Genomic DNA, 21,257 nt, shown 5'->3' on the forward strand with positions numbered 1-21,257 from the left:
GATTCTAGGTTTTTGTTATTCTCGAAATATTTACTGTATGATTCTGGTGATACTTTCCCATTAAGGGAGTTCATTGTCAAATGAATCTGCATTATTCTTGAAATATTTTATGATTCCGGTCATCTTTCCCACTAAGGGAGTTCTTTGTCAAGTGAATATGCTATAGAATTTTCTTGAAAGTGGTATCTAACTAATTAACTCTGGAAGTAGACTTTAACTTTATGTTTTTTCACAAAATAAACAAGGGCACTAGCACTGAATCAATTTATGTTGGCTGGCTAAATTTAGTCCACTACTCACTTAGCTACCGAGCATCTTGAATCACGCTAGAAAAGGGACCATCCTAGAGACAAACCCACCTATTGAGAATCTAACCATTGCTTTGTGATGGTGGGCATGAGTAATGATAAGGATTTCCAGAGTCAACTGGAATTTGTATCCAAGGAGACACCAATTTGCACTAATCCAGATTCCTATAAGGTTGTTTTACCAGCTTTTGCTCTACCATTGATCAAATAGCAGTTATATCTTGTATGGATCTGAACCTTCCACATCCTCAAACTACAATATTTTTTTTCAAATTTGCACAGATCATCAAATGTTTTGTAGGTTTAACAATTGCCTTGTTAAGTCATAGGCAAAGAAACGCTCATTTTACTTTGTTTCGATATCCGAAAGAATTTGTTTACTTTCTTTTGACAAAGATTCTGTTGGATGGAGTTTGATATATATGATGGCTGCTTACAGAATTAGGGTGTGGGCTATAATTAGTAATTCAGCATTGATTGAAAAAAGTTGATAATACTATGGTTGGAGTTGTTTTGGTAGTAATGACATCATTATAGTTACTGTTCAAGATCAAAATAAGTTATATCAAACTGAATGTTTGTAACTAAAATTCTAGAACAATATACAAGCACGAGAGTAGTAGTATTCTAGATTATGTTCTCGTTGCCTGTGTGCTCTGATTTGCACAAGTAGTTGCAAGAATGGGTTATTATTCGATGCACACACAGACACACAAAAAGGGGGTTCTAACAATTATCAATGTCTTCATGCTTCCTAGGGCTGGGTATTTCAAATACTGCTTATAGAGCCTTTTTAATGGACCAGCAACTTGACAAAAGAACCCTCTTTGATCTTAAGCAATACCGAAGAGGCAAATTGGAATCAGCTTGCAGCTTACTGGGGCGGCCTAAAAAATGGTCCAACTCCAAAGATTTAGGTCCTCCCTATCTATTTGATAGTTACAATAAGGAATCTTGTTATGTTGACAATTATTGAATTTGATCATTTCTCCTAAATGTTTTTGGATATTGATTCTTCTGTCTTATTTTCCATCCTGCATATGTGGAAGTTTAGAAGCCTTGCATAGAGTTTAAATGCATCTTGGTGACGAGGATGATGATGAAATGTGGAAGTTCAGGAGCAATATGTAAGCTGAGTCTGCTGTTTGCTAGTTGATGGACAAGGTATATTTTGTGTGGAGGTTCATACGACGAGTAGCTGAGTTAGCACCATATCAATTGATCTTTGGCATGCAAATCTAACTTGAAACTAAGATTGCTTGATCAACATTCGATCGGCATATGGTGCATTGACATGAATCCATTGTTAGTGTGCTACATTTGCAGTTTGCGTTAATTTTTTCTAATGCTGAGCTTATGTGTCATCTTGCTATCCATTAACACTCTATCGACGCCATAACTATATGATTCTAGAAACAAGAGATAGATTCTCCAGCTCCTCGAAACACCATCTTCAGATTCTATTTCAGAATCTATTATTCTGGAATCTGGCTCTATTCTCCGATGTAGCCCCACACTGCCCACTCACCTGTGTATATAAGAAGAGGCCGAGGCCATGCCATCTGACAAGCAACACATCGAAATAGTTTGATTGCTTATTGGATTACCTAGAGATCAAACACCATTGTTTGATGGCATCAAGCTCGGTTAACTCGCCGTGGACCTCAAAGGATAACAAGATGTTCGAGAAGGCATTGGCATTGTACGACAGAGACACGCCGGACCGATGGCACAAGATTGCCCGTGCCATGGGTGGGAAGACGGCGGATGAAGTGAAGCGCCACTACGAACTGCTTGTCGAGGACGTCATGCGTATCGAGGCAGGGCAAATGCCTTACGCAAATTACTTCTCCAACCGCAAAGGTATATTTGCCACAATTATGATCATCAATGCCCTATTTTCTTTAATTATTTGTGGTCATTTTTGTGGTCATAATCCATGAGAAGGAAATGAAACATATTGGTTGCATTACGTATACTTATATATTTGTAGTAGCTAGTGTAGTACCTGCAGCATGAAGCTGCTTCTTTTGAGCGTCACTTTCAGAAGCTCTTTGGGATTCTGAAAGCAATTGTTATAATGAGTATTTTGAAGAACTTTTTGCTGCCTGTAAGTTAAAGTGCTTAATGCCAATTAATGAACTCTAATTGCTTTTATGACAGGTTGAAACAGCTCAATAAGAGCACAACGGGAAAGAAGAAAGCAATATGCATGATAAATAGTGAATAAACTTATCTTATCTGGATATCAGAAAGCAGAATCTCAAGGATCAGATATGTCAATATCAGATGTTTGTGGTTTTAGAATATCTATCTATATATATATAGAAACTAGAAGTTTCTATGTATTATATAATATTTAAAAATAAGGGTTATGTATCTGCTGTGTCTTTTATGTGCTTTGTTGTTAATCAAGTATGCTGTGTGTGAAGTTGATAGCGTTATGTGATTAAGCTACTTCGTGTTTCAGAAGCATCCGTTTTAGTTCATTATGGCCGAGATTCTAAGTAAAAGTAAATTAAAAACATCTTTTAATATATTTTAAAAAAAATTTCTCAAGTTTTTTTCATTTGAATTTAGAGTTGAGAATGACCAATTTAAAAAAAAGAATTTATTTTTTAAAAAATAAAATATTATTTTTATATAAAATTAGTTTTCTCACTAATATTTAGATAATTTTTCTAACATGGTTAAATTATTTAATCTTTTTAAGGCATTGAACGTAAATAAAATTTTATTAATTTTAATTTTTAATTTTTTTATGAAGCATTTTAATTTAAGTTGTATGGATAAAAAAAAATCTCTGATTCAAATTATTATCAAGGAAAAAAGAAAGAGTAAGGGACGTTTTGAGAGTATCACTAACGAAAAAGTATAAACGAACAAAATTATTGATGAGAAAAAAAAAAGATATTGACGAGAGAATATAAATATTTAAAATTAATGAGGAGAAAAGAAATAGACACAAAGTATTGGTAAAAGAATAATTAAAGTTTTTTTAGAGATATTGAGAAGGAAAAAGTTTATTAGTTTTATAAGATATACAATTGAATAGAATAAAATCTTGACTAAGTGTAATTATGAGGAAATAAGATTAAATAAAATAAAATCTTGACTAATTATAATTACATATAATGTGTAAATAGGAATAATGAATTAATTAATAATATGATATTAATGGGTTAACATGATATTTATTAATGTGTATGCTATCATTAATTAATATTAATGACTCAATTTATTTTTTTTTAAATTTCTTTACTTAATTATTTAATCAATGGACCCCAAATATTAGGACCTTAGATATAGACCTTAATGACCTATGCCTTAAGCCGGGTCTGATGGCGTGATTTGTTTAACCCAAAAAAAAAAGAGGATATGTTAAATTTGAGATTTGATGAACCAAAATTGAGAATTTTTAATAGGGGTGCATTAAATTAATTTATCAAAAAATTCACAACAATATAAAGAGTAATTAATGACGATTAGTCGACGGTCGAGTTGAATTAATTGAGTGGAATAAGTAATTTCACATAAAAATATTAAAATTTTCTTACAAACAAAAATGAAGAATTCAGTTGAAACATCTATTTCATTCCATCAATCAAATTTCCATAAACCAAATCAAAGATTAATTACTCTTTCACTGTTCTTTATTTTTTTCCCTGTGAAAGGTCCATTCACCCCGGCCACCCCACACGACCGGCCACATAGTAAGAGGCAATCAATAAACTAAGCAGGCCATCACATAGTAAAATATTTCTATTAATTTTATCGGGAATCCATCCTTATCTATTTTTGCAAATATCACATATGATGATACTAACTCAGCTATGCCATGGGTGAATTCCTTGTCACTTCTATCCTAACAATAATTATTCTTCATTTTAGTCATCTTCACATATAACTCCATGAGAACACCACGAAGTGTCTTCCTTTTTAGTACACCACAATGTGTAGGTACAAATAGGTCATCCAGGACTGTCAAGTCTGCCAAAACTATACAAAATATAGCGACACGGTCTATAAGGTCCCAAAGAGATTAATGAGTCAACAAGAGCCTTCTATTTCGCCGTCGATTTTGCTTTCTTCCAACTTGCCATCTCTGCTTTATATTGATGAATGCATCAGCTGAATCAAGCATTTTATCATGCACACTTCCCTCGAGATTCCCTTTAACTTCTTCAATACTAACTGCGCACCTCAATCGAGCAGTCTCTGCTAAAAGATCATTCACAAGCATCTCAGTGGTTCTAGTAGTTATCCCCCTCAGATACCATGAGATCGGTGGTGGAGGCACGAGAGCTGGCTGGATCAGTTGGTCTAATGTCACAACGGATCCAACTCTTCCCTTCCCCTGTGTGCATGAGTCATAATCGTTCCATGTTGTTGGCTTGAATGGTTGGCACATTTGTTCATCGACAAATAAAGGTTCTACTTTCCAACAACCCTCGAATTGTTTCATGAATCCGGATTTTCCTTGCTTGAACTTTACCTACATCAAGAAATTTAAAAGATATGTTACTTGAATAGTGTGGAATTTATAATAAGTGGTCTTTCTTTTCTTACCGTATGATCTTTCCGATTTTGATCAACTATGGCATGGACTGTTATAGTCCCAGACCACCAAAGAAACCGCCATATAGCTGCTTGCTCCACCTCAACAACTTGCCTTATGCCCTCATCAAGTAGCACCTTTCTTGATATCACCTCCTACCAAAGAACAGAGTGCAAAATATCAGCTAAATCACATGCTAAATCCACAATGATGACTACATTCAACAAATGAAATTGACATTAGGTGTCGGATTCAGTTGGTTTTATATAAACGAAAGGATATCACCTTTTAGAAGCTTATATAAACAATTTACAAGGAAAAACAATGTTATAAATACCAAAGAAACAAGTGATTTAGAATATGATAAGCAGTCAGAATCTAACTCAGCTTAGATGTTCACAATTAAGATGCAATGCATCTCCAATTTAGTGGCAGTTCCACATCAATAGCAGCTTACATAGATACTTATAATTCATACCCATATCAACAGTACAATTTACTCTTTTTTGCAACTTGACAAAACAACTCGGAGATATAATGCTATAAACTATCATCTTTAATCCAAAATGAAAGTTGAACAAACACCACTCATATGAATGTGGACTAAACGGAAAAGCTGAAGAGTATAACAGCAACAAGCAGTAGAATTCAAACTACAAAGTTGCTGAACCTAATGAATCCTATATTATGACTAAAATAATAGTACAGTTTTAGGAAGAAAATAATAGCTACAGGAAAGATAAAGAAAACAATGCCATTGAAGATAATTAACCTTATATGTATTTTTTCTATCATACCTTAATGTTTTTGAACACCCTTTTGTTATCAGGGTCAGTCACAATATTGAATATGGCATCCGGGGGCAATCCAACATTGAATTTGACATTCAAGTTACAAAGAGATCCTTTAGGTACAGAAACCTGCAAAATACATTAAGTATGATGACAGCTAAAAATCAGTACTATCTCATGATCACACAATTTCCATCGGCACATTTCTGAATTTGTTATTGTTAGCACCACTAAGCATTCTAATATCGATCAACTCGTTTAGTTTTTCCAGTCAGAGTATACTCTAAAGTCTCTTTGTGGACCTAAAGGGAGAAGAAGAATACACATTTGCTTGTTGTATCAATATATTCCTGGAAAAAATAGAGAAGAAAGATGACCAGCAAACAATAATATGCAAAGACCAAGATTTACAATATCGTTCCAAGCTTGAGTCTTGATCTTTGGTGAAACCATAAGGCTTTGTTATATATTGTGTCCTGCACTTGGGAAATAACAAAGCATGCCAAGATCAGCTTATAGGAGTTTTAACTTTTAACCCTATAATTCCTTTCTTTTTGAGCTTATTTACACATTTAACTATAGTTCTATACCTACTAGAAAACCAATTGAATAAAGTTTAGAGCAACATACTAAAAAAACAAATATATTGACTAACGATTATATCTTACTAATACTATAGTGTGTTGTGCAATGAATGAGAATATTAGTTCTTATAGCGTCCAAGCGAATTTCACACTTTCATCCTATAATTTTTCTAGAGCTAGATTAATAATGCTCCTAGGAAATTTGATATTGTAATTGATTTGTCTACATGTGCATAAATATATATCAGATTAGCACTGAGTTAGACTTACATTGACACAATTGAAACTAGGATAAATACAAGTATAGGAAACAGAGACATCTCAATTACTTCGACTTCCATGTCACTCCTCTTTATTCTAATAGATGCACTAGTTGGTGTCATTCCCCCTAGTGCTTCATCTCCTCCTTGAGATCGGCTGGCATTATCAATGTCCAGGCCATGGGAAGAGATTTTTCCCAACCGAGAAAGTCCCCATCTAGGTTGGTACTATTGAAATGATGTGATACAAGTGGTGGAGTGATATTTATCCATGTTGATGCAATCCCAGTTAGAACGAACCATTCAGCACTTGAAACCATGTGCAAAACCAAATCCGAATTTGACATTTTCTACTCCAGTAATAAAAAAAAAAATAACACCTTAATCTCTGGCGCCTGATCAACCCAGAATGAATTCTCTTTCCAGGCTTCGAGCTGCTTCTTAAAGTTGGCCTCCAAAGCACTTGGTGATTCATTTTCAACCAATACCAGAGAACTTCTAGCACCAATTTTCTGTTTATCGTTCATCAGTTTCCTCAAATGCCCCTAAACAAGAAAAGAAAATAGAAATGCTCAGTGAAGCAGCAAAAGTACCACTTTGGTTCGATTAAGATGAAGATGACTGAACCTTCAAAGAATTCTGAATGTTCTTCTGGAATTGCACAAGTGAACCCACTGCTGAATTCATTGCCAAGCTGCAATCTTTCCCTTTGTTCACAGTAGCATCAAAAAGCTTCTCCATTTCCTTATTAGCCATTAAGATCTTACGACCTGCACTCGCTAGAAGGTATTGGATCGCTTCAGGAAACATACCCTCGATCGCACTACCAAGATATACGAATAAAATACAAGAGGAGACAACAAAAAACCTACCTTTCAGCAAAAGAGGAGCATAAGATGGGGGGAACCAAATCGGAACAGCGTGAAGAACATAAAGGTAAGCTATCAACGGAAGAAATGGAATGCAAAAAAATCGTAGCAAACCTTTTCACGGATCTGGAACGACCAATCGAAGTGATTCAGACTTCGCATCACGTGGATTCGTGCTAAGAAAACTTCGAGGAGGTCAAGAATCGAGAGCTTCCGGGAAGGAGACGGATCTAGCTTTGAGGATGAGGAGAGGAGAGGAGAGGGGGGGATCGGGTCCAATTGCATCTTGGATACGGAACGTTCAACTCCACCATCATTGTCGTTTATGCACGCACAGCTTGACGATCGAACGTAGATGAGGCCGTCAACGTGTCCTACTCTAATCAAACAATATATCCAAAATTTTTATAATCATGAAAACTACTGCTAAAATTTTAAGATTTCTCAAAATTGTACCCCGCTCTTTGTCAACGGAAAGTCGATTGAAAAAAGGGTAAATTGCCTTTGGATGCATTTATAAAAAAAAAAACTTTGTGGGATATTTTAAAATTACATATTTATAACCGTATGATGTATAATTTTGCCTCTTTTTTCGTCGTCGTCGTCTTCGTTCTCCTTCTTCGTCGTCGAAGCAGACGCCGTAGAAACCAAACCGTTTTTCTTTGCTTCTCTCGCATATGCGTTTGGAATGGCCGGCTCTTTTGTCTCTGAAGCACGCTTCGCAGCTCCACGCCCAGCTAATCGTCGCCGGATCGCTCTCCCACTCCCAGTCCACCACTTGTTTGCTGAAATGCCTCACAGAAGTCTCCTCCGCCCCGCACTCCTACGCTCTCAGCTTCTTTTCCCGAATTCCGGATCCCTCCACCTTTCAGTGGAACACCATCATCCGGGCCTGTTCTTCCCATCATTTCCCCCGAGAATCCCTCAATTTGTTCCGTAAAATGCGTCAGAAGAGTGCGGTGCCTGATGCCTACACATTTCAGTTCATGTTCAAGTCCTGCAGCCTTGCAGGCTCGGCCTTGGAAGGGCAAATGGTGCATGCTCTGTTCGTCAAGCATTTTCCTGACTGCGATGCGTTTGTAGCGAATTCTTTGGTGTATATGTATGTACAACTTGACTGCATTGACGATGCCGTGACAGTGTTTAGATCGATCGACATGAAAGATGTTGTATCCTGGACGACGATAATTGGGGGACTTGTGAAATCTCGGTTTGTGGATGATGCTCGGAAGCTGTTCAATGAAATGCCTGTGAGAAATGTGGTTTCTTGGACGAGTTTGATAGCCGGCTATGCTAAAGACGGAAGGGCTTCAGAGGCTGTTGGGGTGTTCAAAGAGATGATGTCTGAGAATGTCGAGCCAGATACCGTTGCAATGGTTGCAGTCCTATCGGCATGCGCACAGTTGCGGGATCTAAAATTGGGCAAATGGCTTCATCAGATTGTCATCGATAAGAGAATTGGTGTGAGCAGCAATCTTGCTGTTGCACTAATCAATATGTATGCAAAAGGTGGAAGCATCAAGTCCGCTCGTCAGATCTTCGACTCAATGAACAACAAGATTGCACCAGCATGGAATGCCATCATTGATGGGTACTGTAAGATTGGCGATATCGACATAGCTCGATCCTTATTTGAGAAAATGAATGCTCCTGATATCATCACATTTAACTCAATGGTCACCGGATACATACATGGAGCTAGACTTAAGGAAGCATTGCAGTTATTTTCAAAGTTACGAGCATTTGGCTTGCAACCTGATAAGTTCACAGTAGTCAGCTTGCTCACAGCTTGTGCTAGTTTAGGTGCACTAAGCCAAGGCAAGATCTTGCATGCTCACATCGAAGAGTGTTTCGTAAAGCAGGATGTGTATCTTGGGACTTCATTACTGGACATGTATACAAAATGTGGAAAGGTTGATCAAGCCATGCTAGTTTTCGGTAGGATGGTGGAGAGGGACGCACAGACTTGGACCGTTATCATCTCAGGCCTTGCGATCAACGGAATGGGGAAACTTGCACTTGAGCATTTCAGGTTAATGAAGGCTGAGGGTTTGCGACCGAATGCAGTAGCCTATGTCAGTGTTCTGACTGCGTGCAGTCATTCAGGTCTATTAGACGAGGGGCGGAAGTTTTTCAATGAGATGAGTAGTTTATACAACATAGAGCCTGAGATTGAGCACTACGGCTGCATGGTAGATCTACTTGGTCGTTGTGGACATCTGCAAGAGGCGATTGGGCTTATCGAAAGCATGCCCATGGAACCAAATGCCGTTATCTGGGGCTCCATGTTAAGCTCTTGCAGACTGTACAAGAACACCGATTTAGCAGAGAAGGCGGCAAAGAATCTTTTGGAATTGGAGCCACACGAGGATGCCGCCTATGTTCAGCTGTACAATGTGTATGTAGATAACAAAAGATGGGATGATGCCAACAGGATCCGAAGGTTGATGGATGATAGAGGAGTTAAAAAGACTGCAGGTTATAGCTCAATTACAATTGGAGGACAGGTACACAAGTTTATTGCCGGTGATCAGCGGCACCCAGAAATCATGGAGATTCAAGCAGTGATGGCTGAAATGACAAAGAGATTGAAGTCGGCAGGTTATTCACCAATCGTCGAACAGGTAAAAGTGGAAATGGACGAAGAGGACAAGGAACAGGCATTGTTTGCACATAGTGAGAAGATGGCAATCGCGTTTGGGATCATGAAACTACCATCCAATCTGCCAATTCACATTCTGAAAAACCTGAGGGTCTGCGAGGATTGCCATTCTGCAATCAAGTTGATATCGAAGCTCTGGAGTCGGGATGTCGTGGTCAGAGATCGAAGTCGTTTCCATCATTTTCGCAATGGCAATTGCTCGTGCAATAGCTTCTGGTGATCCTCAACGATCGAGGTAGAAACCAGTAACTCTTTTTTCAGAAATTTCACTGCTTTTATATATTGCTCTTGATACGAATAGCATTCATTGGAATTGCATTTCAATTGTGAATTTGTTTATCATAAAGATGCAAAAATAACAAATAGCTCTTAGAATGATAAAACATCCCTTTATAGAAATTCAAGAAACATAACAATCATTCTTACAAACCACACACATCATCAATATATTGAGTAATACAGATATTCATTTGATAGATCTCCATTAGTAACTACTACCTTCGCATTGCCTTGTGAAATGCCTCTACATACAGCTTCCTGTATGATTTAGAACTTTCGATTTAGTTCACAATAGAAGTAACTTAATCCTGTAGATAAATCAAATTAGGTATATACCTTGCAGGAAGGTCTTCACAGGGACCTTCATAGGTGCTGAACTCAGCTGGTGGACCAGCGCTGAAGAGTACAGCCTGATTTATTATTCATATGTGAATTATGACTTGTCTAAACTTATGATCACGAATAATCAATAAGTAAGGCATTAAGTAAAGTAGCGATGGTTGTCTGAACACCTTCAAGTAGTTGTTAGTGTCGAGGGTAAAACGATGATAAATTCCAGCGGGCAACAAGATCATGACCCCTTCCTTCACTGCTATCCGAATCCATCGATCATTTTCATCCCTCACATCATGATACCCTGATAATGATTTAGTTATAATTATATTTTGCGGCATGAACTATGGTTAATTATTTGGTATTTAATCCAACAAATTAATTACCAGTGCCTTGGATACAATAAGAAATCTCAGGGTGAGGGTGGAGGTGCTCCAAAAAGAATCTCTTCACCATCAGCTCAAAGTTTGGCATCCTCTCTGGATGTATATCTACCATGAACTGCAACATAATATGTGTAGTTAATCGCAAATCATAAAAAAAATTATTTATTTTATTTATCTTAGAAACTAACACTGTGGGAGTAGCCTTCCGATTCACGAATTTGCTTCACATCTTCTTCATTCTCATAGTCATCGCCATGGACACTCCAAGTCAAAACTCCAAGCTCTGCAAAATACACATGAACAATTGCGGGCTTCATCAATCCAATAACCTTACATATCATTTTATAATCTAAAAGAAGTGAAAATAACCTTGAAGTTTTTCCAAAGAAACAAATTCCTTTGGCTCACAGTGTCTAGGCAATCTGTAATCTTCCTTCTCACTGTCATTCATGTACCATGCTTCCACAATCTCCTCCTTGACATCCTATTAAATTTTGTATTTATTCAACAAATTAAAATCTCCTCCATAAAATCCTATTAAATTTGCATTAATCAAGCAAATTAAAATCTACATGTGATTCAAGAAGAAGAAGGAGAAGGAGGAGGAGGAGAAGAAGAAGAGAAGATGAGAGGAAAGAGGAAAAGGATTAATACTTGGGAGCAAGGTGGAGTCTCCATAGATCTCTTCATACAAGGAAGAAGAAAGGAAAAAACTCTGGTTTTATTTCATGGAGCAAGGGCACATCTATGCTATGGTTTAAATAGGCACAAGATTTTTTTTTAAACTAAAAACCATTTTAATTTATCCTCAATATGTTATTTGAAAATAGTTAAAATATATTTATTTTTTTTGAGGATTTTAAAACATTTGGTGTGAACACATGCATGACCTTTTGTCTTCATGTGATTGGAAGAAAGCTGATCTCGTGTGAACGCCATTGTTGAGCAACTCGAGGTCGATCTTTGCTAATTAATTCGAGTGGTTGAATATTAATCGTTTGAGTAGAAAATACTAACATACTTCAGGTAGAAAGTATAGAAATATGAATAGTGTACTGGGAAGACGTCTTTAAGTAAATAATTATTTTCGATTAATTAATTCCTCTCGTGTGAACACATTTTTGATTTAAATGTTTCGACAAATATTTCTACATTATATTTGTGGTGGATGCAAACAGCAGACAGTTTTGGTGACATAAAAAATTGACAGGTTTTTTTAAAATGTTTGAAGTTGGTGATTAATAGGGTTCAACGTCAAGAGGGTCCTTTGCCGCAAGTCAAGCTTTGTTTTCAAATGGAGCCATGTTTAATGTGTTTGAGCTGAGTGTGAGACATAAAAGTCCATATCATTGATATTCTCGATGAAGATTAATATTCACATTCCATTGATGCATATCTTGAAGATCACCTTGAACATATATATGTTGTACTTCAAATTTATTGATAAAAGAATTAGAGAATATCATCTATATCCAGAATTAATCAAACAAAACATAAACACGTGAATTATTTTTTAAAAAATTTAAAAACAGTGACAAATATCTGGAGCTGAGGAGTGAGTGCAGTGATTAAATATTTAAGAAAATAAGTAAATTGATTACTGTTCAAATTTCATGAATGAATATTCTAGAGTTTGACTTTTGAATGTGCATTGTATTCGAGATTGACTTAGATGGTAGGGAAAAAAAATGACTACACTTAAAGCTCATCCTAAGTGTCCCTTATAATTTATTCTAGGTTATGTAAATGAGGTAAATTATAGGATCAATTTATAATCGACCGTCAAGTTAACTTGAAGCTAGGAGAGTTTCTTTTCTAAAAGTATAAGTTCGTCAAAAATTGATCCATTATCCTATTATAATAAATCTATCACTTTTTAATCGATTGGACATTCAGATTTACTCATATACAAATAAAGGAGGTTATCTATTTTCCAGATTAATCCGACAAAATTTAAACACTTGAATTGACAAAATTTAAACACTTGAATTGTAAAAAAAAACTTTTCAGCCTCTTCGAGTGTGATCGAATTATACGATTAACCAACTCAATAGGATCCTTTTAAATTTTAAACTTAATATGATTTATTAAATTTTTAATGATCATAATTTTTATTTCGGGACTCGAAGTAAGACTTTGTTAACACTCATGCGTATAGAATTTAAAAATTTATTTTTGTTATAGGAACTTGTAATTGTCAAGTTTTGAATCCAAAAAGTATCCATTTAGGTCTTTTCCGAGTGTGCTAAGATCTTTTTGCTATTTTTTTAGTACATTCTATTTTTATAATATTTATGATAATTTTAGTATTTTTTGGTATATATGAATTAAAGTTGATCTATATTAGGGTCTTATTTTGTTGATTTTTTTTTACTGTATGAGATTCATACTCACTTATCAACAAAGTTTTCTTTTAGGATAAATGATGGGTTTGTCTTCATTTCTTTTGGGTTCTCTTTATTACTTTCTCTTTAATTCTCATTCTAAAAAGTTTGTAGGATAATTATTATCTTGAATGTCAATACATGAGTTATGTTCTAGATATAGGATTAAGTCTATATGAGTGGACTAAATCTAATTAAATTTACCTGAGTGGACTTAATTCCATAAGGTGGACTTACACTTGATTAATATAAATACACAACTACTTGCCATTAAAGTAACTAAACTCATTTAAGTGATCTAATGCTTCAAGCATATAAAGAGGGTTTGGATTAAGTAGATGTGGATTCAATGTGTAGATTCAAAACCTGGTTCATTAATATTGATGGGTTGTTAATGATAAATGAGCTTTAAGGTGGATAGTCTCTATATGATAAGCTTGGTATATAAGGGAAGATGTTCATGAATTAGGGAAATGCTCTAGAGCTTTCTTCAACCTCCTTTCTTTCCCATTGAGAGAGGTTGAGAGAGGATTAAGGATAGGAGTAGGCTTCAACCTCCTTTCTTTCCCATTGAGAGAGGTTGAGAGAGGATTAAGGATAGCCGTCACCTACTCCTGTAGAAGACTTTTTCGCAATCACAGGAACTCCGGGCGATAAGTAAAAAGCAATATTCTTTTGCGATAAATTCAGGTCAGCCATTCATAAGCTATTATTTCGATTTGTATAGAGCTTTAGAGATTGATAGAAGCTAGATCCTGTTGCAGGTACATCCTTTAGCTCATACTTGATGTATTGCAAGTCTCTCAATTGGTATCGGAGCTTAGGATTGACTTATTATCAGTTTTTAAGACGTAAGGATTATTTTTCAACGTTTTGATATAAATACATTAATTTTTTGCATTTGATTCAATATGGATGAGCGAAATTGATGTATATTTGTTTAATATAGTATGGATAGATTAGGATTTAACCTATGAATCGAACTTTTTGCATTATCTGCAAAGAACGAGATTGGCGGCACGATTTTAGAGCAAAAAAAAAACACGTTTAGAAATGAGTGGTTTCTAATATCAATCGATTGGGAAGGTTCTTAATCGATTGAGAGTCGCGGATTCACGAACAGAAGGGTCCGGAGTCAATCAGTTGATCGATTGGTGTTTACCAATCGATCACCATGAGGAATCAATCGATTCGGATTGCCCGATCGCGACAAGAATCCAGTAGAAGCTTCTGGATCGATCAACTGATCGATTAGGATCTTCAATCGATTGAAGTTTGCGAGAATCTAACATAAAGCTTCTGGATCGATCAACTGATCGATTAGGATCATCAATCGATTAATCAATCGATTGAAGTTTGCGAGAATCTAACATAGAGCTTCTGGATTGATCAACTAAATGATTAGGGTAACCAATCAATCAGTCAATCGATTGAAATTTGCGAAGAATAAACAGAGAGCTTCTGAATCAATCAACGGGATTCACCAATCGATCAACTTATCAATTGAAGTTTGCGAGAATCCAACAAAGAGCTTCTGGATCAATCAGCTAATCGATTGAGGTTCACCAATTGATCGACCAATCGATTGGAGTTCACTAGGTTATACACATAAGGTTTCTAGATCGATCGGCTAATCGATTGGAATTAGTCGATTGGGGGTGGATGAACGAGCAAATAGAAGCCTTCTGGATCGATTCATGTATGTTCAATCGATTGATCAATCAATTGGTACATGTGTAAATCAATTCACATCCATTCATGATCGATCGATTGATAACTGAATTAGCTCAGTTTTTTAACAATTTTTTCCTGGATTCTTCTTCGCTCTTGCTGCTTAGTCAACCCTATATTATTGTCAAAGCGAGAACTATTAGGGAGGCTAGGAGTACTAGTGTAGAGGGATATATGTCCATGCTAAAAATGATTGGCCCAAAGGAAAATCATTCTTATGTCGAATATATGTTTAAAGGAAGCTCACAAATTAAGTTAAACTTTTTGATCATGCACATGGTGTGTCAGCTCAAATAGGGATGTAAATGAATCAAACGGTTCACGAGCTATTCAGAACTCGATTTGGTAAAAAGCTTGTTTGAGTTCATTCGTTTATCTTATCGAGTCGAGCTCGAGTTGGATTTCGAGCTCGACAGTTTTATCGAGCTGAGCTTGAGCTTAAAGACATTCGGCTCGTAAGCTCACGAACATGTTCGTTTATAGGCTTGCGAGCTCAGGCTCGAGTTCGTCTTGTTTAAAGGGCTCGATAACATATTCGTTTATAGGTTCGTGAACTCAGGCTCGAGCTCAACTCAATTAAAGGGCTCGCGAACATGTTCAATGATGTGTTGAGTTTGGAAGTTTAATGTAGTATTTTGGGATGTTCAATGATGTATTGAATTTATATTATTTTAGTTGTTAGGTTTGTTGAATATTTATTCAAATGAGTTTTCAAATTCGCTTAACAAGCCTACAAAACGAGCCTTAAAATGAGTCAAAAAATGAGTTCTAAAACGTGCCCAAGCTCACTTAATGAGTTAGGCTCGTTAACTATGATAATCAAGCTAATAATGAGCCAAGCTCGAACTATTCGCGAGCTTGATTTCCAAAATGAGCTTAGCTCGAGCCTTGTGATAAAAGTTCGATTTGAGTTCTAGCTGAGCTTGAGCTCGAATATAACTTAAACGAGCCAAACTCGAGTCTAATACTATTCGGCTTGGTTCGGCTCGTTTACATCCCTAAGCCTAAATGAAGGGGCACTATGTGGCCGATTAGAAGTATTATGAGTGATGCTAGAAAACATAAGCTAACTAAGGAAGCTCATGAGTAAAGTATCATACGTATAATGTGTCGGCCCAAACGAAGGCAAGTTATGTGGCATATGAAAGTAATCATGAGTTATTTAGAGAGAACCAATAACAAGTTATAATTTAGTCCAAAGACTTAATATAACATTGCACTAGGAATCTCTATTAATGCCCATATAATTGCATGCTTCGCTTGTTGCATTTTGTTATTGCATAACTATAAAGAAACATGCCTTGTTTATTAAATTGAACTATGTTCTTTGCTTTTGTTTATTCAATACTCTTAATATCTACTAATTTGAGCATCTCCGTGCTTATTGGCACAAACTTTGGACAATGGAAAGAGCATATTATAATTTTATTGGGTTGCATGGATCTAGACTTTGCATTTAGGCATGATCGCCCTACACCTTTGACTGTTGATTCCACTTGTGACCAAAAGGTGACCTTTGACAAGTGGGAGTGATCTAATCGCATGAGTCTGATGATAATGAGAATGCCAATTTTAGAATCACTAAGGGGTTTGATAACTAAGAAGGAGGATGCTAAAACCTTCCTTAAGGAATTAGTGGACCAATTTGCCTCAAACGAAAAGGTCGAGACTACTACACTTCTCACGAAGTTAGTGTCCATGTAATACATAGGGAAGGGTAACATTAGGGAGTATATCATGAAGATGTCCAATTTGGTTACAAGGCTTAAGACACTAAAGTTAGGCATATCTGAAAGTGTCCTTGTGATCCTTATCTTAATCTTTCTGCCTACACAATTCGCTCCTTTTAAAATAGCTATAATACTTAAAAGGAGAAATGGACATTAAATGAGCTCATAGCTCAGTATGTACAGGAAGAAGAGAGATTGAGAGGTGATACATCTCAAAGTGCTCACTATACATCCTCATCTCAACATTCGAACAAGAAAAATAAGAAGAAGGGTAATAGTAAGAGTAAGGGTAAACAACTTCCGGTGAGTGTGGCTTCAGGGCATAAGGTGCAAAAGCAACAAGATCCGGATCCAACTTGTTTCTTTTGTAAAAAGAATGGTCATTTGAAGAAAGATTGCCCTAGATACGCCAACTGGCATATCAAGAATGGTATACTTCTTAACTTTGTTAGTTCAGAAGTCAACCTAACTACTGTACCTAATAACACTTGGTGGATAGATACTGATGCAACTACTCACATAAGTGTAACTATGCATGGTTACCTCATAAGTCGAATGCCAATTGATGCTGAAAGATTCATCTATAAGGGAACGGGCAAGAAGGCAAAAGTAGAAGTAATATGTGTCTTTAGAGTTTGTTTGAGGAACAATGTACTTTTGAATTGGAAAATATATTTGTAGTGTCATCTTTTAAATAGAACTTAATTTCTATTTCATGTTTGGACAAATCTGGATATACTTGTTCATTTGGAAATGGAAAGTTTAGTATTTTCAAAATTCTATCTTGTGTGATACCGATTCCTTGATTGACAAACTATATAGATTGGACACTGAAACTCATACGGATAATCTTATGATACATAGTATAGGTGTAAAGCGTGATGTGACAAATGAGAATTTATCTATGTTATGGCATAGGCATTTAGAGCATATTTCTAAATAATGCCTAGAAAGGTTAATGCCACTAGGAATTATCAATTTTCATGATATGTCAAATTTTGGAATCTGTATTGTGTGTATCAAGTGGAAAATAACTAACAAAAGTAATAGGGGTTTAAGGCAGAGTAATGAAGTCTTAGAGCTTATACATATGGACATATATGAACCATTCCCTAAGACTTCTTGGAATGGTTACATATACTTTATAAGTTTTATAGATGATTATTCTCAATACGGATACTTATACCTTATTCATGAGAAGTCGCAATCCCTGGATATATTCAAAACCTTCAAAGCTGAAGTTGAAAATCAACTTGGTAAGAATATTAAGGCCGTAAAATCAGACCGTGGTAGTGAATACTATGGTAGATTCGACGGATCAAGTGAATAATGTCCTGAGCCACTTGCAGATTACCTTGCTAAGTGCGGTATCGTGGCACAATACACCATGCTTGGGACACCTTAGTAAAATGGTGTAGCAGAGCGATGAAATCGAATCCTTAAGGACACGGTGAGAAGTATAATTGCATTTTCTTTTCTAACGGAGTCCTTATGGGGTGGAGCACTCATGACTGCAGTTTACCTACTCAACAGAGTTTCTAGTAAGGCGATAATGAAAACCCCATACGAATTGTAAACATGTAGAGCGTCTAGTCTTAGGTATCTACATGTTTGGGGTTGTCCAGCTGAATCTAGGCCTTATATGCCTAACGAAAGGAAATTGGGCTCAAGAACCGTTAGTTGTCATTTTGTAAGATACTCTGAAAACTCAAGAGGTTTCAGGTTTTATAGCCCCTTGAGTAGATCCTTTTTCGAGACGAATAATGCCAAATTCATTAAGGATGGTAGAAGTGATAAAACTAGGGAAATATCATTTAAAAAGAACATTATGTTGGATCGATGAGTTTCGCTAGAGGGGGGGGGGGGGGTGAATAGCGATTTAAAAATATCGGTGTATAGAGTAGGCAGCGGAAAAAACGAAAACACAAAGCTAACAAGGTTGTTTTACTTAGTTCGGAGCTTTTGTCGACTCCAACTCTAAGGCCCGCACTCGTTGAGTGCTTTCGTTGGGCAATCACTAATAATTCGAAAAGTTTTTACAAATGCAGTACATAAATTATTTAGTAAAAGGAAAACCGACAATAAGAAAATAAGACAGAAAAAAACTTGTCGAAGAGCCTTCGCAGCGTCGTAGGAGCACAGAAGAGTAGATCGTGAGTTGTTCTTTTGCTTCAGCCTTCACCCTCCTTATATAGGAGGTTCGGGGTGCCCGAATCCCTTCAGGGCGCCCCTGAATGTGACGTAGCCGAGCCAGTCAGCGAGCTCCACGTGCGAGGCGACGATAGGGATAAAACTTGCCTCCGGGTGCCCGGACCCTTGTCTTCTAGCAGTTTCCTTCCTACAAAAAAACGTTAGTCCAAGGCAATTATATATCTTACAAAATAGAGTGTCAGCACAGTTTATGATCAAATAAACAGAGCATTAATTAGATTCCGTCTTACCGAGATCGGAATCTAGTCAAGATCTTAACTTAGAGATCTGAAATGGTTCTAAGTTGGATCAACGCCTAATGTTCCCTTTCTAGGAACGCATCCTCACAGTCACTCCCCTCTAGTAACTTACCTCATACCTGCCATATGTCCGGTCAGCCCTTCGACCCGTCTGGACTTCGTGCCAACTATCCGGTCGGCCCTTTGACCTAGCTGAACTTCGTGCCAAACGTCCGGTCAGCCCATCGACCCGTTTGGACTTCGTGCCAGCTATCCGGTCAGCCCATCGACCTAGCTGGGCTTCGTGCCAGACATCCGGTCAGCCCTTCGACCTGTCTGGGTTTCGCCTGCACACTCAATCAGAGTGTTAGATAAATATGAAACTAACTTAACCTACTTTGTCATTTATCAAAACTTGAGTTAGACTGTTAGTGCTAACCGCACCAACACTCTCCCCCTTTTTGATGCAATGACAACTTGGTTAAGTTAGTGAAAAATATGCAATCAATTTGGTTTTTAAGTTAGCCTTTATTTTAAATTTGATAATTTGTTGTTTAACTAACTTAACCACCTAAGCCTCTTCCTGTGGTATTCATCAAAAATAAACATAAAGCAAATGATAATTTTAAAATGCAAGGAAGTCTACAAATGTAAGTCAGATTGACTTGGGGGAGTTGAAAACATAGAAAGATAACTTTTGTTTTAAGCTTTTATCTTTTTCAAATTAACTAAGTTTGAAAAATAATCAACTTTAGAAAGATAACTTTTGTAAGTTTGTAAAGTAATTTTCAAAGAGAATTTTTTTTTAAAGTTAAGTAGAACATAATTTTCAAAACGAAATATGAAAAATCTAAGTTACAAAATCGAGGAAAGTTTATTTTTCAAAATCAAGCTTACAAAATCATATTTTCAAACCTAAGTTTGTAAGTTTTAAATTTCAAAACAAATAAAAGAAGATTTTCAAAGTTAAGTTTGAAAAGTTTAAAGTTCGAAACTAAATAAAACCAATATTCAAACCTAAGTTTAAAACAGTCCAATTAAGTAAATCTAATTTTCAGAACTAAGTTTGGAAAATCCAGAATTTTTTTTTCAAAAATAATTTAGTTTTATAAAAGTTAGTGTTAAAAATGTTATTTCAAAAATTAATTTCAAAGTATAAAAAAGATTAATCCTCCCCCTGAACCTAACATTACAAAAATTGTCTAACCAATTAGCTACTTACTGACTATTAGAGAATAACGGCTTTCACTTGGTTAGTCAGATTAAGTCTAATTGTAATCGGTTAGTGTTTGACTAAACTGAATAACTTAACCTGATTAATGTTTGTTTTGTATTTAACGCCCAGACTTATGTTGATGTACTGAAATAAGCATCTTAAGTCCAGGCAAGTCGCCTATGCATCTCACTCCTTTCTATGTTCGATAATCATAAATAAGGGAATCCTAGGGTGTTGGTGAGATGTTCAAGTACTAGCATTAAGGGAACATGCTTTCTAAGGAATTGTTCTAGTCTAAGGCTAAAACTGATTTAAAATTCTAAAAATGGAGGATTTTACAAAAAAAATAAAGATTTTATCCTAAAATTTGAAAACAGTCATTTTTTGAAAATATTTTTGAGAATTTCAAGGATCCTAGTCTATTAAACACATCTCTAGTTTTCTACGTAAATTGCTAAACTCACTTTTAGGGAGGAGTTTGGTAAATATGTCAGCTAAATTAGATTTGGACTCAATGTACTTGAGTTCAATATCTCCTTTAGTGACATGGTCCATGATAAAGTGGTGTCTAATTTCAATGTATTTGGTTCTGGAATGATGCACAAGATTTTTTGTTAAATTAATTGAGCTAATATTGTCAATCAATACTTTTACATTTGTAAGGTTTAAGTTAAAGTCTTTTAAAGTGTGCATCATCCATAATAGTTGTGCAACACATTCTCTTATGGCTATATACT

General features: G+C 36.0%; 4 protein-coding genes across 8 annotated transcripts; 2 read left to right on the top strand and 2 right to left on the bottom strand.

Moving 5' to 3' along the window:
• The first annotated feature begins 1,885 nt into the window (after positions 1 to 1,885).
• Positions 1,886 to 2,705, top strand: LOC121975660 (protein RADIALIS-like 3). Its single transcript, XM_042527445.1, has 2 exons — positions 1,886 to 2,171; positions 2,472 to 2,705. The coding sequence occupies exons 1-2, from the start codon at positions 1,940 to 1,942 to the stop codon at positions 2,474 to 2,476; spliced, it is 237 nt and encodes a 78-aa protein (XP_042383379.1). The 5' UTR covers positions 1,886 to 1,939; the 3' UTR covers positions 2,477 to 2,705.
• A 1,515-nt stretch (positions 2,706 to 4,220) lies between these two features.
• On the bottom strand, positions 4,221 to 7,683 carry LOC121975658. 4 transcript variants are annotated; one of them, XM_042527442.1, is made up of 6 exons: positions 7,374 to 7,683; positions 7,129 to 7,271; positions 6,882 to 7,046; positions 5,664 to 5,786; positions 4,878 to 5,021; positions 4,221 to 4,803 (listed from the first exon to the last, which is right to left on the bottom strand). In XM_042527442.1, the coding sequence occupies exons 2-6, from the start codon at positions 7,255 to 7,257 to the stop codon at positions 4,351 to 4,353; spliced, it is 1,014 nt and encodes a 337-aa protein (XP_042383376.1). In that variant the 5' UTR covers positions 7,258 to 7,271; positions 7,374 to 7,683; the 3' UTR covers positions 4,221 to 4,350. The 4 variants fall into 4 exon arrangements, with proteins under 4 accessions (XP_042383376.1, XP_042383374.1, XP_042383375.1 ...); XM_042527440.1 differs by having other exon boundaries at positions 7,485 to 7,682; XM_042527441.1 differs by having other exon boundaries at positions 7,129 to 7,280; positions 7,485 to 7,682.
• A 266-nt stretch (positions 7,684 to 7,949) lies between these two features.
• On the top strand, positions 7,950 to 12,423 carry LOC121975657 (pentatricopeptide repeat-containing protein At4g21065-like). Of its 2 annotated transcripts, none has more exons than XM_042527439.1 (2): positions 7,950 to 10,267; positions 12,262 to 12,423. In XM_042527439.1, the coding sequence occupies exon 1, from the start codon at positions 8,048 to 8,050 to the stop codon at positions 10,250 to 10,252; it is 2,205 nt and encodes a 734-aa protein (XP_042383373.1). In that variant the 5' UTR covers positions 7,950 to 8,047; the 3' UTR covers positions 10,253 to 10,267; positions 12,262 to 12,423. The 2 variants fall into 2 exon arrangements, with proteins under 2 accessions (XP_042383373.1, XP_042383372.1); XM_042527438.1 differs by having other exon boundaries at positions 12,276 to 12,423.
• Positions 10,351 to 11,836, bottom strand: LOC121975659 (1,2-dihydroxy-3-keto-5-methylthiopentene dioxygenase 2-like). The gene is made up of 7 exons (XM_042527444.1): positions 11,685 to 11,836; positions 11,400 to 11,514; positions 11,219 to 11,313; positions 11,031 to 11,145; positions 10,824 to 10,948; positions 10,648 to 10,721; positions 10,351 to 10,569 (listed from the first exon to the last, which is right to left on the bottom strand). Exons 1-7 carry the CDS (start codon positions 11,718 to 11,720, stop codon positions 10,527 to 10,529), a joined length of 603 nt encoding a protein of 200 aa, XP_042383378.1. The 5' UTR covers positions 11,721 to 11,836; the 3' UTR covers positions 10,351 to 10,526.
• Positions 12,424 to 21,257: the final 8,834 nt, after the last annotated feature.

This window comes from Zingiber officinale, chromosome 4B (assembly GCF_018446385.1).
Source record: "Zingiber officinale cultivar Zhangliang chromosome 4B, Zo_v1.1, whole genome shotgun sequence".
NCBI lineage: Eukaryota > Viridiplantae > Streptophyta > Magnoliopsida > Zingiberales > Zingiberaceae > Zingiber > Zingiber officinale.

Excerpts from the sequence above, each read along its gene's own strand:
- LOC121975659 (XM_042527444.1), bottom strand. The coding sequence starts at position 11,720 with ATGAAGAGATCTATGGAGACTCCACCTTGCTCCCAA. Across the intron at positions 11,314-11,399 it reads TTCTTTGGAAAAACTTCAAG|AGCTTGGAGTTTTGACTTGG; the intron begins GTTATTTTCACT and ends TGTATTTTGCAG. Across the intron at positions 10,570-10,647 it reads TGTGAAGACCTTCCTGCAAG|GAAGCTGTATGTAGAGGCAT; the intron begins GTATATACCTAA and ends TAAATCATACAG.
- LOC121975658 (XM_042527442.1), bottom strand. The coding sequence starts at position 7,257 with ATGGCTAATAAGGAAATGGAGAAGCTTTTTGATGCTACTGTGAACAAA. Across the intron at positions 5,022-5,663 it reads GGGTGTTCAAAAACATTAAG|GAGGTGATATCAAGAAAGGT; the intron begins GTATGATAGAAA and ends GTTCTTTGGTAG. Across the intron at positions 4,804-4,877 it reads AAAATCGGAAAGATCATACG|GTAAAGTTCAAGCAAGGAAA; the intron begins GTAAGAAAAGAA and ends TTCTTGATGTAG.
- LOC121975657 (XM_042527439.1), top strand. The coding sequence starts at position 8,048 with ATGCGTTTGGAATGGCCGGCTCTTTTGTCTCTGAAGCACGCTTCGCAG.
- LOC121975660 (XM_042527445.1), top strand. The coding sequence starts at position 1,940 with ATGGCATCAAGCTCGGTTAACTCGCCGTGGACCTCAAAGGATAACAAG.